Here is a 19844-nt window from a genome sequence, read left to right on the forward strand (position 1 = left end):
GGCAAAACACAAAAGAGATGTCTTTTTAACATAAAAAGCAATTGCAGCAGGCTGCTAGCATGAGCTCCTCAGTGGTGACCAGGGAAGAGATGAGTGGGCAGACTGATTAAACATTTTCTCTGCCACTGTTTATTCAGTCAAAGTTGTCTCTCCAAGCTAAGAAAGATGCCATTCCTGTGTTTTTTACGCTGCAGGTGGGCAAGCCATTCCAAAAGATGCAATTCTGAGGAAATAAATGATGGCTCTGCAGTCCTCCCGCCTCCCCTCCCACAGCCTCAAAAGCTTTTCAGTTAAAATAAACGGGTGGCGAGAGCTCATATGCTTCACTATAGCATATAGATGGGCCCTAAAACAGACCTTTTTTTTGAGATGCATGTTATGACTGGAAGATGTGGGGCTAAGTTCTGGTTGCTGTCATGAACTGTTGTTGTTGCTGTTTCTCTTCATTACATTTGCAGCTGTCTCCAGTTTGATTTTGATCTTCTGTTGTGTCAAAAGAATCTGGGTACTTAAGAAAAATAGAAAGAAAGTGCCAGCAGTAGAGGACAGTAAAGCCTTAAGCTGGATAGTGGTCACCTGCAACGTTTTCTTGAGCTTCAGTTTCAGGATCCACAAGCAGTTAGGATATCCTAATGCATAAAAGTAACTGGCGCAACCACAATGTCCCATTAAGAGGTCTACACCAGGAGCTCCTCCTTTTTCCTGTTAGGGCTGCTGCTGATATTGTCCTTCTGTAGCAGTGTAGAAGTCATCAAGGACACTCTGTAAATATTCAAAAGTTGGTCTCTCTTCTGCTTTATCTTTCCAGCATGTTTTCATAATATCATAGAGCTCAGCTGGACAGGCCTCCATGCGTGGCATGCGATACCCACGTTGAAGAGCTATCATGACATCAGAATTACTCATCCCTGAAACAATAAAAAACATTTTTCTTCCACTAGCAAATTTGGCTATGTCAGTCTAAAAAAACAACCCAAACAATCCTAAACCTTCCTCCACCCATGCATTTCTAATACATATATCAAATTCATTCATTGAATAAGTCAAGCTTTTGTTACTGGAGAAAGTCAATTGTAGGAAATTAAGATAATTTATGGAGTCAGCTCCAATGAAGTGCTGCAGTGGGACTTACTTCTGAGTAAACATGTATTTGATTGCACTGTAAACTGAATGTCAGCTGATCCAAGGCATCCCTACACTACACCCTGGTAGGATACATCAGAACCCCCTCTCTGATGTCAGAGAGGAAGACCTTAGGTTGGATCTCCATACCTGCTGCCACAAAACCTCAAGATGCCCTTGCCCTCCAATGCCAGATCTCCAATGCTGGCTGGGTTAAAAAGTGGGTGGTATCAAAGAGGATGCTGGGCAGCTAGGACCCAAAGATTACCTAGCAGAAAGCCAAACTGGTCACCTGTGTTCTCACAGACTGTATGTTTGCATTTTGGCCTTTCAGTGACCTTCCCTAGAGAGGTAATCACCTGCCAGGGCCATTGCATCAACAGCAGACAATCTTATCTGAGATCTGCACAATTTCCCCCCAAAGGTACTAAGGATCTGTAGTCCATCCCCAGAGTTTCATCACCTGTAACATTCGGCTCTGCCCCCAGGGCCTGCTTTCAGCTTTCCACTCCAGTTATGATACAGTGGTACCTCGGTTTAAGAACGATTCGGTTTACAACGATTTGGAAATAAGGTCCCGGTTTGAGAACTTTACTGCTGGAGGCAGTGGAAGACAGGAGTGCCTGGCATGCTCTGATCCATGGGGTCACAAAGAGTCAGACACGACTAAATGACTAAACAACAACAAAGAACAGAATCCGAACAGTGGAAGGACACCGGCGGCGGGAGGCCTCATTAGTGAAAGCATGCCTCGGTTTAATAACGTTTTCGGTTTAAGAATGGACTTCCGGAACGGATTAAGTTCATAAACCAAGTTACCACTGTACAGCAAACACACAGCAAAGACTATCATCGCACAACGTGCTGCTGTTGCTGCAGAATATGTTTCTTACATTGAATGAAGCCAAGGCATTCATTCATTAATTCATTTTTTTAAATGCTGCAGGGAGGCCATAGACTCGCATGGTTTCAACCCACATTCCTCCTGTAACGGAGTACTTTGAAGACACTTTCTTAAGTACAGCAACCAATACACATTTTCTAATTATCAAAATGTCTCTTGTTGCATGTTTGCACCTATTTTATTAACTCTGGTACCTGTATAAACTGAGGGCAAATAAGCAGTAAATAAAAAGTACATACCTGGATAAGGAATTTTCCCATAAGTAATTATTTCATACAGAAGCACTCCAAAGGACCACACGTCGGACTTAATAGTAAATGAGCCAAAATTAATGGCTTCTGGTGCTGTCCATTTGATAGGGAATTTTGCACCTACAGAGAGGAAAACCACAGCACTGTTTTAAATCTAGTTTCATTCATGTAACCATTAAAAACTATTCATAAGGTGATTCAGATGGTGATTCATAAGGGAAAAGTGACTGAAAAATTGGAAGTGACAATGAAGATTCTTCAATAGTATGGAAAATAAACTCTGACAAAATGTTGAAGGAACTGGTGTTCAGCCTGGGAAGGAAGACGGGGGGGTGGGGACGGGGACGGACAAATTTGCACTCTTCAAATACCTGAAGAGTTGTTCTCTGCTGCCCCAGAGGGTGTAAGTTACTGAAGAGTAGATTTTGGTTTAATGTTAGGAGAACCTTCTTGGTTTCAAGATCAATGGAACTAATTGCCTAGAAGGCTGCCCCTCATTGGACATCTGCAACAGACACTGTTCTGGAGGTCTTAAAGCCATCTTCTGGAGATGTTCTAGCTCTGGATTTCCTGCATCATGCAAGGGGTTAGCCTCTACAGCCTACAAGGCTTCCTCCAATTCTATGATTTTATGACAGGAGCCCGTGAGAAAAATGTGGAGGTCTGCTATGTCTCTCTGTAGAAATGCAAGTGCAAACCAAGTAGCAAAGTAGGAAATCCCAGGGGCAGAGAGCAGAGATAGAACAGAGTGTGTTGACATTTAGATATTTCTAGTGAAACAAATGGCTATTAACAGAATTATTCTTATAGGGCTTAAAATTATAATGTGATACAAACCTTCCCTGGCTGTATATTCATTATCTTCAATTACTCTAGCAAGTCCAAAATCAGCAATTTTGCACATTAGAGACTCTGAAACGAGAACATTAGCTGCTCTCAGATCACGATGGATGTAGTTTTTTCTTTCTATATATGCCATCCCTTCTGCAATCTGCAACAACAAATAAAATATCTTTAACTTTTGTACTGTTCTTTTTTGTAAGTACTTTTATACACACACAAATAATATTTGTAAACAGTCTGGGAAACTCCTTTTTTAACATATCATTTTTACACATTAGCCATGATATGCACAGCCTCCAGTGCTTAAAAAATGAAAATATGGATACACTTTAGTACTGATAACACCCCTTTGCTTACATTAAATATCATTCATTGCTCAATGGTAGATTGTATCTACAAATGGAGGGGAGAGGAGGGAAGTGGGGAGTGGGTTGGTCAACATTCATAGGTTTTCCTCCTTTTCAATTTACAGAAGTGCAATAAAGTACCTTTACATACAGCCAAGGACAGCATTTGGTATAGGTTTGCTATATGGTTTGTTAACTATTTAGGCTTTTTCTTGTGCAATGGAACATTCCCCTTGTGGGTTCCTTAAATCTGTTCTGAGGTACACACAGTGGGGGAAAAGGGAGCAATTTCTGTTGGTTTACTCCTTGTGTTGTGTTAATCCTTGTGCTAGCACAAATATTTAGCTTTTTATGAATCAGCTCCCATCTACAAATATGCTTTGCTTGAAATAATTATCATTAATAATATTTCCAGCTCCTTTCCCCTCCCCTCCTTGCAGCTCACTCACACCCCAAGTTGATGGCAGGTTGCCTCCCTTCTTTCTCTGTTGCACCTCAACCAGTAGGGGCAGAGGACTGTGTAAGACAGGGGTTGCCAAGTTTTTAAGGCCAGTGAGAACATTTGGAATTTTGAGAAATGGCCCTGAGTGCCAACCACAAAATGGCTACCATGGTGCATGTCACATAACACAAAATGGTGGCCACAGCCAAAAGAGAAGAGGCAGGAACACAAAATGGTTCAGGCATGCCTCCCCCCAATTGCATTGTGGATTTCTGAAGTGATGTTTACTGAAACCTATCCTGGGCACCATCAAAGGCACTGGTGGGCATGGAGACACCCAGTTGACAACTCTTGGTGTAATGTCTCTGCATGGCAAGGTAAAGATGTCAGAAGACAGACAACACAGCTCAGATCAGAGTTGCCCCGCTTCTGTTCCTCAACTCCTAGTACTTCTGTCAGGGTGCAGCCAATTCTGTCCCTTTGTAACACAGTTCCAGAACATGCCACCTGTCTCTTTGTTATGATACAAACATAGGGGTCCCTAATCCAGAGAGACCAGGACAGATGCAGACTGGAAAAGCTACTAATCATTGTTTTTCAGGGCTGCATTAGCTAAAAGTTTTCAGCTCAGTTCCAAGCTATATATTTATTTTCTATTTTCTAAAACAATGCAACATGTAAAAGGTATCAGTTCCTAGTTTTGTTGAGCAAGTTTGTCAACACGCAGCCCAACCAAGCCTGATGAGCAACTCACTTTTGTCTTAAGTTTTCACACGCAAACCAGATTTCATTCTTTTTAAAGTCAGTTGGACTTATTTGGCTTAAATAGTTTTGGCTGTTCAAGGGACTGCAGAGCTATTAATAGATACCATAAATGTCTGCACACTCTTTCAAATGTCTCGGGTACCAGTCCTGTTGCAATATGCAGATCAGCATCTATTTAAAAAAGGGAACTGCACACTCGCTTTGTTCCTCTTTTTGTGGGTCAGGCAATGGAAAAATACCCATGGTGGTACTTCCCACTGCACTGTCACAAGTGCTGAACACAGTTTTTGTGAAGAGAAATATTGCACAAAAGCTAAGCCCTTGAAGAGCACCAGCAGTTTCTCTCTGGTGCAGAAGGCTCAGAAAGTAGGGCTTCTTGTACCCAGAGGATGTAGCTACTCCCTTAGTGGCAAATATTTCCCATCCCCCAGGATCTGTTGTTGTTGAACAAGGCTTTCCTCTTATTTTTATAAATATAATTTTTCTACCAGGAGGGCTAAGGCTAAGAGATCTGTCAAAGTGTGATAAGAAGCCTGTTGACTGAAGGGATTTATAAAGACAAGAAGCCTACAACAGGTCACTTAAAAAAAAATAATTGAGATGAAATGGGGGCACGAAAGGCTGCATTGGACAAACAAACCCATTGCAGATTGGAACTGCATTGAAAACCTCAATAAAGTTGGTACAAATAATGCCAGGAGGAGAAAAAGGAAGGCTCATGCTTCCTGACACCAAGCATAGATTGGCCCTTGTGCAAAGGATTTGTACCTTGCAGATATTTCTCCCCTTGCAAGGAAACAATTATTGTATTGTATCCTGGAGAGAGAGAAAATGAACAAGTAGATGAGCTAACTGCAGCAAATTTAGACCAACTTTCAGTCCTTGGGTGGGTCTAGAGAAGAGGAATCAGCAGTGGGAACTTCCAAGGTATGCCCAAAGACTTCTTGTTATTTTAAAAGGCCTCTCTAGGTCCCTTCCCTTCCCACCAACCAAAATCCCAGTTAGAGCATGACTCTTTAACATTGGCAACAGAGTGCAGCACACAGGTGTAAACCCCCAGCAGATAAATTTGGAACTTAAACTCAAGGGAAGCATGTGCTCTGCTACCCATGAGGAGGGATTAGAGAAGGTGTGTCATCAGCACCTGCTCCAGTCCATTTTAGGAAGCCGCCCACCCCTGGCCACAAAATCACATTTTAACTGTGAAGCAGACTTGCTCCTTGACAATGGAAGAGTTTGCTTGAATGGCTGGATTGGTTTCAGGCAAACGGGGCCAATTCCAAGGTTGTGGGGGGTCCCTGAGCAAAGCAGTCTTGGGTAAGTCCCTTCCTTTTGCTGGTGGCAGTGCTATAAACAAAGCCAGATGGCTGGATTAGTCACCATTTTAATTTCCCACAATGCCCCCAGTGTTGTGATATCAAAAGCACTGTGGAAATTAAAATGGCAGTTAGATCCAGCCATCTGGCACAACTCAGAGTAGCAGGCCAGAAAAAAGTTAAGGGGGGTTGAAGCAGGCATCATTGGTGAGCTCAGTCCAGGTGTCAGGTTCCTGACAGTTGCTTAAGGGTGTCAGATGCTGATGCCAGCTCCACCGGCAAGCACCAGTGGCCAGAGAGACAAGCCATTTCTTTTGCCTGGGGCTGATGGGAGTTGTAGTCCAAACCATTTGATTCAGTAAAGGCTGGCATATTGGGAGTATATGAAGGCCTACTTTTGCACATACACTGGAAGGGAGATAAGAACACACGAAACTGCTTTATACCAAGTATTGGCCTATTTAATATTGTCTACCATGATTGGCAAGACCTTCCCAGGGTTTCTTTCTCAGTCCTATCTGGAGATGCTGGGATTGAACCTAGGACCTTCTGCACCCAAAGCATGCCTTCTACCTCTGAGTTCTGGTCTCTTTTCCAATTGACTCATGGTCACATACTTTATCTACTCCACATGTCCAAGAAGTTCAGGTACATAGTTTACAATTTAGTGCAGAAAAAAAATTATGACAGATTCCCCTTCCATGCCAGATATGACCCCCCCACCCCCCAGACATTTAATGGCTAGCAATGCATTCCAGATGTTCCCCAAGAATGAACTTCTAAACACAACTTGCAATCCTAACAAATGGTTGTATCACTACTCCTGAACCAATGATGTTCTGTGCTGTAAGATTAAGGTTACTGCATATGGTAACTTGCATCAGAGAAAATAAAAATACTTCTGTTGGAAATGCTCCTGGTGCCCTATAGAATGATCTAATATAGCATATTTATTTTTCTTATATTTAGTAATCAGAGCTTAAAAAAATTAAAACTACCAGGCATGCTCAATATTTATTCACAGTCTGCATCTATTCCATGAAATGAAAATTTCCATGAGGAAAAATACTATTTTAAACCATGTCTGGGTCGTGTTTGAAGCTAAAACTCTCAAGTTCTATATTACACTGTTTCAAAACTGTGTTATTGTGAAGCCACTTGTGTGTTTTAAAACAGAAATGTGGAATATACAAGTGTTAGTAAAGAAATCACCACGAAAAAGAAAGCAACTGTAACACAGTCTGAAGATAGATATTAATCGTTGCTAATATGGCATGTGACATAGATAAAGATGTTGATATAAGGCGTCTGTTACTATTACAACCATTTTCAGCCAGACTGAGGCCAACTTTTGCAACAGGAAATTAAGGTCATGTTCAAAGGATATTTGGTACAGGACATGTTGCTCTGTAGTGTTGTGCCCTCTGGTAAATATTGATTTAACAGGATTTAAATGTTTTTGTTTAAAATCCACCCAAGCACTGTGGGCCCTTTTCCACATAGACTTTTTCTTTTCATTGCCATTGTTTTGAAGATGAGCAATGAATAGAGCATAGCATATTCCAACCAGCTGATATTTGTTCTAAAGAGAATGAAAGCCATTTGCAAAAATAAGGAAGACGAAACCAAGAGCAAGCTATTGTGCAACCTTCACCAGAATGCAACGTGCTTGCTCTGACTCTCATCTGACTTGCCTTCCCTGCTTCTGTCTCTGGCCACATCCACACCAGCCATTTAAAGCACCATTCTACTACTTTAGACAAACGGTAGTTTGTTAAGGATGCTGGGAGTTGTTAGGAGACCCCTATTCCTTTCACAGTGCTACAACTCCCAGAGTGCTTAAACAATCAGTTCCTCTTTCTGAGAATTGTAGGTCTGTAAAGGGAATAGGGGGTCCCTAACAATCCTCAGATCCCTTAGCAAACTACAGTTTTCAGGATTTTGTGGTGGAAGCCGTGACTATTTAAAGTGGTATAATAGTGCTTTAATTGCATGGTGCAGATGAAGCCACTCCATAGTCATGGGGTCTGTTTCTACAGGGACTTTTGTAGCTCCTTTTAATGCTTTGGGGAAAATAAGGGTGCAAGTTACTTGGAAGCACTCTCTAAACTGACGGAAGGGACTACAAACACCATTCTGCATGGGTTCCTGCTCTGTGATATGTCTTCCAAGGTTTGTGGAATTTTGGAGCCTGTTACAATTTCACACAGCTCCAAGCACCAGCAAGGCGATCCAGGATGCATTGAGCCAGTGGATGCCCATCCCTCGCAACGTGTCACTTCTGAATAAGGAGCAATACTTCTGAATTTGCTGCACACTCTTTGGGGCTACCCATCATTGACAGGAAGTAGTATCTGTCACTGGAAATTTCATTCACTCCCATTTCTTCCTGGTTAGGAGCAATCCTCATCAGAGGTTGTACATCAGCCTCTTAGACAACCCTGCCACCGTACTAAGCCAGTCCAACACCTTGGCCTGGGCAACATTCATTGTATTCTCCTTGGCAGTAGCAAGCAGCAATTTATTTTACTAAACACAATGACAGCCTTCTTCCAGACAGCACAAGAATAATCTATTTCTTCTCTTGCCAATTCCCCCTGCTAATTAGAATATTTGTGAATATTCCATGACATCACAGCAACTCAGGCAACATTTAGAGAGACAAACAGGCAGCAGCCCTCTAAATACAATTAATGACACTTTCGTAACTAAGCAAAGTTTTCACAGTAAAGGTAGCATTGTACATAAACTGCAGTTAGGGCTACCTTTACACACCTAGGGTCAGGATGAGGCCAGTTACATCTCCCCATGCTGTGCACTGGGGTAGCTATATTTATATAGTTCAACCCAGGCACATCATTCTATTATTCCACCTATAGTTGACCTGCCACTTCCTCCTCAAAATGGACCCAGATGTGACTTGACTAAGCCACAAATGGTAGGGGATAACACAATGTGCCTGGGGCTCCAGCAATTCAGAGAGCAATTTTCTCTTGCCACATCTGCAGGCGAAATCCACTTTAAACCAAACTTTCAGCATCCAAAACCTGTCTCAGTAAACCTGGTTTCCAGACAACAGTGAAAATGAAGCATAGCCAGTGCCAAGCCAGCCAAGTACCAAAAATAAAAATAAATTATTTACCTGAGCTGAGAAGTCAATGAGCTTTGGAAGTAGTAATTTCCCACCATCTTGACTCTTCAGGAAATCCAGCAAGCTCCCTGTGTGGTAAAGGAAGGGCAAGAACAAGGTGGTAAGAAACAATTCAAACTCAGATGTGAGTGAATGCCATAAAAATATTTCTGGGGGTCTTGTGAGTGAATAAGATTTTTGAAAGCAATCATCTCTATTTAAATGGATGGGGAAACTTACCTTTTAACAACACTAATACATTTCAGCTTTCTGCAAAACCATGCCAAGGGTGATTGATTTTATGAGATTAGTTTAAAAGCTGCTTTAAGAAATTGGCAAGAGATTCATAGTGTGTACATATCAGGCTTATGTGCAGTGGAAAAGATCTCAGTAGCACATGACAAATCTGCACTCACTTTGCACCCATTATTATTATTTTAAATGAAGCAGCCAAACAAGTAGGCTATGAGAACTCTACCAATGCAAATAGCTGAGGACTTGCCATATCCTGCTAGGAACTCACAAAACACAGCAACTTTTCAAAGGTTACAGAAATATATTGGTCCTTCAGTTTGACATAGGGCTTAATGTGCATGGTGTGGGGGGGGGTGTCCAGGAAAAATTCATCAGATGCATGTGCAGCAAGTGTCTGGGAAAGTGGTGCCTTTAGAATTTTGTGCCTGGCTGTTCACTACAAGTTGCTGTGCTGAGGGCGCACAGTGCAGTTTGTTGCATGAGGCAGAAATTATTAGGTGTGTATTAAGTGTTGGAAAAGTTGTGACCGCTAAATTATTTGCTGGACACACTATCCACCCTCTACTGTATATCCACTGCTAAACTGAAAGAATGTGGGTTCAGGGAGCCTAACTTAAAAGTGAGAGGAATATGCAAGACTATAATGTCTTTAGCTGCTTAATCTAGGCATTACCAAACTTTGTACTCAAAGGGCCCTCTTGAGATGGCTGGAAATTATTGAGACCCTCCAGTCACAAAATGGTGACATATCAAAGCAGTGTCCAGCATGAGCAGCTGACACTGACATTGTTTTCTTTTGATTTATGATCACTCTTTGGAAATTGCTTTTAGTCTTTACCACACTGTTCTCTTTCTAGCAAGCAGATCCACAGTTCAGTTTCCTTGAGTTAAATACATACATTAGGTATGGGGGCATTCTGACTCAGCTTTCCATTTTAGGAAGAAGATGTTGATCCAAAGACTCTAAGCAGAGAGGGCTTCCTATTTTATATTTTCATCTCCCCACACCAAGCTTCTCAGAACTGTTTTTACTCCTCCCCCTCTTCCATACCTAACTTATCCACTTCTCATAAACTGCCACTTTTTCTCATACCTCCTTCACTTTAATTTGTTGTTACTTTTAAATGACTGTTTCTCTCTCTTCCTAATTTTCTTCAACACCTGTTCTAGCCCTTTCCAGACAGCGGAGGAGCAACCTCTTATCTGCTTCCCCTGGCATCATTCCAACAAAAGGCTATATAGAGGCCCGAATTCCCTCTCAAGTGATTACTAGGCAGCAGTGGCTTATACTCAGCACATGTAGGAATTTTCAAATTTTCTCCGTAGGCTGAAATGGTTGGGGAACTGCATTTTCAGTAAAAACTACAGACACTTCCGCTTCTGCCAAAGTAACAGTACATACTAATGTTTCCTTTGACCTAATGCAACATGCAGAACAGAGAAATATTCTCCTTTGCTTCAGCCCAAAAAAATCTATAGAGATGGGGAAAATCTGCAGCACCTGTCAGAATGCCAGCCATTCAAATATTTACCCTGCATGTGCCCACTCAGTTGCTTCAATTGGTGGAATTGGTACAGTGGTACCTTGGGTTACAGATGCTTCAGGTTACAAACTCCGCTAACCAGGAAGTGGTTGCTCCAGGTTAAGAACTTTGACCCAGGATAAGAACGGATATCGCGCACCAGAGGTGCAGCGGCAGCAGGAGGCCCCATTAACAAAAGCACGCCTCAGGTTAAGAACCATTTCAGGTTAAGAACGGACCTCTGGAATGAATTACGGTAAGTTCTTAACCCGAGGTACCACTGTACTGGTATAGGTGCCACATACCAGTTCTGTATTTGTAAGAACTCAATCATTTAGCATGGCAGGGCCTACACTTTGGAATTCCTTGCCTGTTGACATCAAGCAGGTACCTTCACTATATTCTTTTCAGTGCCTGCTTAAAAACACCCTTGTCTAGACCAGCCCACCCAGGTGATTAGAAGGTTAAGCTAATTTTAATCTGCTTCAGCATTTTAAAGTATGCATTTTTTCCCCTTGTTTTCTCTTTTGTAAACCACTTTGAGGGTGGTGGTGGTTTTAAAAATCAAGTGGTTTATAAATTTTAGGAAATAAAAACAAACAAACAAACAAATGTGAATTGGTTGAAAATAAGCCACTTATCTATTCTATCCCGAATTTGGCATGAACCGCCCTCCAGCTTTCATCTCCTACCCATTGCAAAGTTCAAATGTAACCTGCTGCATGATTTTTTAATTATAATCCATAGAACAGGTTCACCCCCCCCCCCAATTCCTCATGATGATGGCAGAAGGCAGTTCAGCAGACCGTGGCCCCTTAAAGCTCTAGTGCAAAGAAAGGATGTTTCTGGATGACAACTCTCATCATTCCTGGCCATGCTGGATGGGGATGCTGGGAGTTGGAATCCAACAACGTCTGGAGAGCACAACTTTGGCTATTTGCAGAACAGATGAAACTTTGACCTATTTGTTTCTATAAGTGTATTCCACTTGACCTATTTCTTTCTATAAGTCTCTTCCTCTTATGATACTTAATTTGATGTGTAATATTTTTTGTCCAGGGTACGAGACACTACTAACCAATACTCAAGTTACTACAGTCCCATAACGAATGGCTATCGAATTGACGGTTACAAGTGCCTGTTGCAATTGTACCATACACCATTTCCTACATGCAAATGGTACTTCTGGTTAATGAATTCAGTAATACCTACCTTTTGCCATGAATTCAGTTATGATATAAATTGGTTCTTCTTTGGTAACTACAGCGTAGAGTCTGACCAGCCTGTCATGCTGAAGTGATTTCATAAGGTTGGCTTCTTCCATGAATGCCTGCGCAGACATGGTGCCCGGCTTCAGAGTTTTCACTGCTACTTTGGTATTGTTATTGTAGTAACCTAGAACAAAAGGGATAGTTATAGGAGAAGAGACATCCAGAGCCCTGAATGTGGAGGTCAAATGTCTTACCATGAGAGATCTTTAACAATAAATTTATAAATGATGTATTTACAAGCAGGCACCAACAAATGCTACTACAGTCGTACCTTGAAAGACCTACATTGGCTCCTAGTACATTTCTGAGCACAATTCAAAGTTTGGTGCTGACCTTTAAAGCCCTAAATGGCCTCGGTCCGGTATACCTGAAGGAGCGTCTCCACCCCCATCATTCTGCCTGGACACTGAGGTCCAGCGCTGAGGGCCTTCTGGCGGTTCCCTCGCTGCGAGAAGCCAAGTTACAGGCAACCAGGCAGAAGGCCTTCTCGGTAGTAGCACCCACCCTGTGGAACGCCCTCCCACCAGATGTCAAAGAGAAAAACAAATACCAGACTTATAGAAGACCTCTGAAGGCAGCCCTGTTTAGGGAAGCTTTTAATGTTTAATAGACTATTGTATTTTAATATTTTGTTGGAGGCCACCCAGAGTGGCTGGGGAAACCCAGCCAGATGGGCAGGGTATTAATAATAATAATAATAATAATAATAATTATTATTATTATTATTATTATTATTATTATTATTATTATCATCATCATTATTATACCTTAGTTGTCAAATGGAATCCGTTCTGGAAGTCCATTCAACTTCCAAAAACGTTTGATAACCAAGGCGTGGCTTCCAATTGGCTGCAGGAGCTTCCTGCACTCAAGCAGAAGCTGTGGAAGCTGTGTCAGACATTCAGCTTCCAAAGAATGTTCGCAAACCAGAACACTCACTTACAGGTGTGTGACGTTCAGGAGCCAAAATGTTTGACTCACAAGCTGTTCTGAAGTACGACTATATTGGCCTAGAAAACTGTACTTCAGTCTTTGCCAACCTGGTGCCTTCCAAATGTTTTGGACTACAAGACCCACCAGCCACGGAGCACCAGGTTGAAGAAGGCTGAATACTGTATGTACAGAACAGCCTGACACACATGACCTCATTTTCCATTCCCCCCACTGCACATTTATTTCAATAATATTTTGTGAAAAAATAAATACACAAATACATTTTGATGGCAGGAATTAAACTTTGAGATTTAATCCTGTCAATGAAGAATGCACACCATAGCAGAAGTGGGAGAAATATTTTCACAGTCATTAACCAATATAAACTTGATGGTTGCCAACTTCCTGCAAGCTTAATATTCTGTGATGATTGACACTGCAGAAGAATAAGCTGCTACAAAGAAGAGGACTTCAAATCCCAATGTTTTCATGGTGGACATAATATGGGTTGACATGAGTCAGGAGGCCTCAGTTGGCTGTTTCCCCAATGAGTGCTCACCCTGTACCTGCGAAAACATTTATCTCCTTTTCAAGTGGGATTCTTTCCCAAGGGAGCCTTGCCTTAATCTGATGTCACCTGTGCACCAAAGACATTTTTATTCCCCTGAGCATTTTCATTTTTAGAGAAGCATGGCCATGTCATCGCCCCTGCTGAGAGATCAGCTGCTTCAACTGTCACTTGGCAGGAGCCATTCCATCAGGCTTCCTTCTCAGCTGGTCATTCTAAAACTGTAACTTTAGGAACTGGTGCATGAACTTGTCCCCCCCCCCCACCTTTCCCTCCACATCCCTTTCTCATTGTGTATAAATGATGTCTTTCAGACTGTAAGCCCCAAAGCATATACTGGCCTAGGACCGATCCTGTAAGCTGCTCTGGGAACTTTTTAAGCCAAAGAGCAGGATAAAAGTTCCCTGTCCACATGGTAAGATGCAGAGGACACATGACAAAATTAGCATTATCTGGCTGATCAGACAGGTTTAGACAGTACCTTTCTTTAGAGCATATTACTTAGCTTACTTGAGCCTTGTAGAACTTTTTGCTCTTTGAGGACCTTTCAATCCCCTGCTCCTTCGGGCACACTATGAAAGATGGTGAACAGACCCACATTGCACAACTGGTTGGTCTAAAACAGTGCTTCCCAAACTTAGGTCTCCAGCTGTTTTTGGACTACAACTCCCATCATCCCTAGCTAAGCAAGACCAGTGGTCAGGGATGATGAGAATTGTAGTCTAAAAACAGCTACTAGAGACCCAAGTTTGGGAAACATTGGTCTACGATTATGGCAAGAGATGACCAGAAACAAATCTTGCCATATTAGGGACTGAAGGTAGACAGCAAGAACTATGCCAAGCTAATGGTGTATATTAAACTAGAAAAAGTGTAGGTCTATGAACTATTATACTGTGGATGATAGAATTTGGATCTGAAATATTGCCTATGCTGTTAAAAGGACGGAAGACACAGATTGGGATGGGGCGGGGTGTTGATTCCAGTTGATCAACTGAAATCATCTCTCCAATTTCATTGTTAATCTCCTCTTGCAAACAGTTCCATCCCTTTCATTTCCTGTGTCTGTCGAAGTAGGCTCTTGCCCATGGAAGCTCATAACACGATAGAGTTATAATCCACCTTGAAAATATCTGCATCCTGAAACTCAGGATATAAATAAAATAAAGCATAATAAAGTGCCCCACAACACTGCTGGTTTAGTACTATGTACAAACACAACCACTATTCTAAAATGTTTTCCTAAAACAAAACAAAACAAAAACAAACATAAACCTTCTCTTATCACACTCCCATTTTCTGTGCAGTCACTGTGCTTCCAGAGCTGAGTTTTTAATCCATGTTCACACAATGTGATCCAAAATGCATATGCATCCAGTAGTTTGTTATAAAATACTACTGTCCAATGTGTTGTTTCTCAAACCAGCTCACATCACTAGAGTTGTTAAGCCATTTCTAGTGCGTCTCCAGCCAAGGTCTGAACACCTTTAAATAGGGTAAAGACATCCCACCCCATCAGTGCCCCCTGGTCCATACACAAGCAGAAATAAACAGAACGCTAATGAAGCTATGCCAATGTGAACAGCTAAGGGGAAAGAGCTGGGAAATTCACTGCGGGGAAAACAGTAACTTCACTGCAATGTAATGTGAGAACAGCCTAGTTTTTTACAAATATATTTCTTTTCATTCCTTTGCCATCCTGAAATCATTCTGAAACAAGAAGTGCTAAGTAAATGCAATCCTTGGGAGCTGATGGAACTCTTGGGCCCTCCAGGGAGAAAGGCAACTGGAACTCTACCAAAGCATGCAGTTTAGTTCCAATCAAAAAAGGTCTGCCATCATGCAAATCAGCTTTTCATACTTGTAGCAGGGAAAGGAAGAATGTAGTCAGGCTTCACAGTGCAGTAATTTTACCCATAACGTAAAAGTAACCCACAGAGGACCAAGCCAAATTTAGACGTCAAAGAGGCTCACATAAACAAGAGGAAACATCTTGAACCAGAAACACTCCCCCTCTACCCTTTGTGAGCACATACGCAGAAACATAACTTCCTGAAATTAGTTCTTTCTTCTGCAGCTGACAGTGCTTCAATAACCCCTGCATATTAGCTCAGTAGGCAAACTGTTTTCATATGGGCTCATTAAACAGCAAATGCCCTGATGATGTCATCCCCAGAAAATGAAGGCACGTTTTCTATTACACTCACAAAGTGGCCAACCAATATGGTGGGTAGAGAAGGGAGGAACTCATGAAGATGGGATCACCAAAGCATACCAAGGTGCATTACTTAAGAAAGCACAGGCAGTGCAGCTCAAGTGAAATGCTAGTGGACACCAAGACTCCTTGTGCCAGGGAACAGACTTTGCCCCTGTCCCAACAGTATCCACCAAGTACAACATGGGCCTCAGCTTCATTATGTCAAATGGGAGTCAAGCTAGGGATGCGGTTACTATTCCTGCACTCCCTGGTGCAACTCTATCTGTCCCCACAACATTGGATATGTGCTTAGGGAACAACAGATGAAAAGGTTACTTTTATGCTTCCAGCTTCTGTCCATGGAGCACTCCCATCACTATGGTGGACAGGAGCCTGGAGAAAGAGCAACAGCAGATGCCATTGTTCATGCAAAGAATTATTTGCAAGCCCTGTTCAAATGGTCAATTCACATTTTGGTTTACAGAAAAATCGAAAGCATGTTCGACCATTTGGATATTATCCCTACCCACAGTTTATCTGATGATATCCCACTTTTTCTGTCCCACAGCGTGGGATTCACAAAACATTTAACAACAATCATTTAATGCACAACATTTTAAACCAGAAATGGCTAAATTATGGCACACCAAATGTTGTTGGACTCCAACTCCCATCACTCAAGTCTGCATGGTCAACAGTCAGGGATGATGAAAGTTGCAATGAGTTAGTATGACATTGGAATTAAGCTTTAAACTAAGGCACAGTGTGGATCACCTTCTGTAGCATTTGTAGGCTCCAACACAGCTATATATACACTAAGTAGTATTACTCTTGCCTCTCACAAATAAGCTAACTTCATGGTCTGGTCCTTGATTACATCATTCTGTCAGGGCAAGCATTTCTGCTTGCCAGAAGGAATTATTTCCCTTTCCCTTGTGTGCTGTTCTGGGGTTCTACTGACACCTCCCAGAGCCAATCTGTGGGGGCACATGGGGGGAAAGACTGATGCACTACTGGGACTCATGCAGTTTAGTTGAATTCAGCACAGAATTTCCTCAGAGTGGGGAAAGGGAATAAATCTTTATGTGAATGCACACATATGGCCCTTCCCCATTCTAGGAGTTCAAACAAAATGGGGCATTTTTACAAATGAACGAACCTAGTTCATTTCTTATGTTGCATTACTGAACATGAACATAGTTAACAACCTAGCATGTCAGTACTGTGGTGTCACACATGTCGCTAAATATCTGAATTATCCACATGAACAAATATCTTACCCATCCAGACTTCTCCAAATTGACCAGCTCCAAGCTTTTTTACTAATTTGATTGAGTCCCGTGGAATCTCCCAGGCATCTTTATCCCACGGTTTCTGTGGTTTGGGACTGAGGCATGCCTTCTCCAATTTTCTGCATAATCCATCTGGCTGCTCTGTTTAAGAGACAAACATCCTTACATTTGTATCTTAAGCAACACCAAAGTGCATAACAAAGGACAATATACATGCAGAGATTTAATTTTTCTTTTAAAATCTCCTTGCAAGAATTTTTTGAAAACCCAACAGGAACAAAACTATTTTCTTGTTGCTGGTAAACAACACAGCATGTGCCATAGGTTCTGCTGCACTGGATTTCTCCCTCTGACCTTGAAGCAACATGGTGTAGTAGTACAGATACATGCTACTGGGACAAAATATTCTCTCACTTTGGTATGGTGTCCTCCAGATATTTTGGACTAGAATTCCAATCAGCCACAGAAAGCATGGCTAGTAGTCTGAGTTGCAGTCTGGAGGGCACCACGTTGAGGAAGGCTGGTATATGGCAACAAGTACTGGTGGGAGGCATACCCTTCATGATTCTCAGTTTTAAATGCATATTTGCCTCCTTTTGCCATGAACAGAAGGATAACTTTAACTACACCAGTAGATGCTGTAGTTGATATGTGTCCTATGAAAACCTATTTTGGTCACTGGGGTAAGTAAATATTGTTTAGGTTTCTGAATATAGAGCATGCCAAGATCCCAGGAATTCATAGATTAAGTGTCATTCTTTTTGTTTTAATGAATTTGCTTTATATATGTGTTGTTGTAACCCACCCAGAACTCTTAGGACAAATGGTGGGATCTAAATTAAAAGGAATTTCTTAAGTATAGCTGTCACCTGTTTTAACCTCAGAAAATACACTCATATGAAGTGAAGGCTCATAGTTTTAAACCAAGGATCATTCTTTTGCCAAATGCCATATATTAAAAGTCATGCCCTGAAGTATTTAAGATCTGCAATCAGGTTGAGTATGGTTTTCCCAGCTAATGAAAACAGCTTCATGGGTTGTTGTTTTTCAGCAAACTTCTGTATAATGCATTACTATGCATGAGCTACATGTTCATTTTAAATGTCACTGGTGGTTTTACTTTCCCACATCAAATATGTTCACAAGATTGCCACCGTGTTGGCACACAATAATTACAATGCCGATAACTTCTCAGCTTATCACTATGTCCATACTGGTGTTTAAATATTGCTTATACTCGGCAAGCAAAGTGTTCCCATTTACACTGAGCTGATATTTCTCATACAATCAACTCAGTTTCAGGCTAATGTAAAATCTTGTGATCAAAGCTGACATACATTTAGTTCCCACCCTTGAGAGAGTTGTGTAGAACTTTCATCAATGTCCACCTTTACACAATCTGCACTATAAGTTAGAATGCATTTGACTTGAGTGATCTGAAATACAGCAGTAGTTTTTCTTATATAATTATTTGATAACAACTTGCATTTTAATAATAGTCCAGTAAAGGTACTGGCTTACTTTGGTAATGTTTGATCATGTCACTGATACAGGGAAAAGTAATTCTTGGAGAGATGTAATATCCTCCATTGTCTAGACTTCTGATTTTGTAGTGCTTGACGACATCACCATGTTGTCTGTCATAGTCCCTCATGGACAGAGAGTAGCTACCTGTGTACAAAAAAAGAAAAATAATAATCATAACCACAGGTTAAATCGGAGTTAGAACTAGCCGCATCAAATCTGAGTTTTGCTTTCATGTTGCTGTATTATCAGAATCCAACAAAATGTGGTTAATCATAACTATGATTTGTATAAAACAAGCCTGATTCAAACTGGTTGAAGTGAAGTTGCAAGTGAAATATTCTGACCTTCTCCTTGTGGATGTCCTGGAGGAGAGGGGAAAGGGGAACTACAGGGGTGGATAGCCTCATTCTCATCACGATAAACCACTGGTTATGACAAACCATTGTTTACCATGGCATCTGGATGCAGTCACTGTGTCAGAGCCAGATTGCTCCATATTGCAATACTGCAGGTACTGGTCACATTAACATTGTAATATATCTGGCTGTATGATTATCGAATTGGGCACTCCAAAAATGATTCAACAAGGTTTTGATGTGAAAAAGAGGTCTAGATAAGACCAGAACAAGTCTCTTTTTATACTATGTATAAGTACTTTTTATACTATGCTATAAAGTCTAAATTTCCCCCCGTGCAAACACATAGATCCATGTTAGTATATAATCCCTTCACCAGTGCCCAATGTCTCATCAATATTTGTACAAGAGTTTCTCCCATAGCTATTCTCTATTTACAAAGGCTACACAGGCATCATATCCCAGTTTCTGCATATATCTAAGAATAACACAAAAACAAAAATGGATTTGGATATACAAAATCAAGATTTGAATTGGAATTATTAAATAACAAAGTTAAAATATTATCTAAAATGTATAAATTACTATTGGAATGGCATTTCAAAGATGAGGAAGTTAAATAGGTTATGATTCATTGGGCGACAGATATTGGTTATAATATACAAATAGAGGATTGTGAAAAATTATGGAAAGTGGGAATAAAATTTACTGCTTGCAGTGCATTGAAAGAAAACATTATGAAAATGATGTACAGGTGGTACATAACACCAGTGAAGTTAGCTAAAATGTACAAAACAGATAA

General features: G+C 41.2%; 1 protein-coding gene across 4 annotated transcripts in view; it reads right to left on the reverse strand.

The window, feature by feature from the left end:
* Window positions 1-688: 688 nt before the first annotated feature.
* The window catches only part of LYN (LYN proto-oncogene, Src family tyrosine kinase), a 41099-nt gene continuing 21943 nt past the window's right edge, over window positions 689-19844 (reverse strand). For all 4 annotated transcript variants that reach the window (XM_053396122.1, XM_053396120.1, XM_053396123.1 and 1 more), the window contains exons 7-13: window positions 18681-18830; window positions 17148-17300; window positions 12111-12293; window positions 9133-9209; window positions 3115-3268; window positions 2266-2397; window positions 689-908 (exon numbers count right to left, since the gene is read on the reverse strand). In XM_053396122.1, coding sequence (XP_053252097.1) covers window positions 706-908; window positions 2266-2397; window positions 3115-3268; window positions 9133-9209; window positions 12111-12293; window positions 17148-17300; window positions 18681-18830 — 1052 coding nt within the window. In that variant the 3' untranslated portion in view covers window positions 689-705. The remainder of the gene's footprint in view (window positions 909-2265; window positions 2398-3114; window positions 3269-9132; window positions 9210-12110; window positions 12294-17147; window positions 17301-18680; window positions 18831-19844) is intronic.

The sequence above is a fragment of the Podarcis raffonei genome, chromosome 7 (assembly GCF_027172205.1).
Source record: "Podarcis raffonei isolate rPodRaf1 chromosome 7, rPodRaf1.pri, whole genome shotgun sequence".
Taxonomy (NCBI): domain Eukaryota; kingdom Metazoa; phylum Chordata; class Lepidosauria; order Squamata; family Lacertidae; genus Podarcis; species Podarcis raffonei.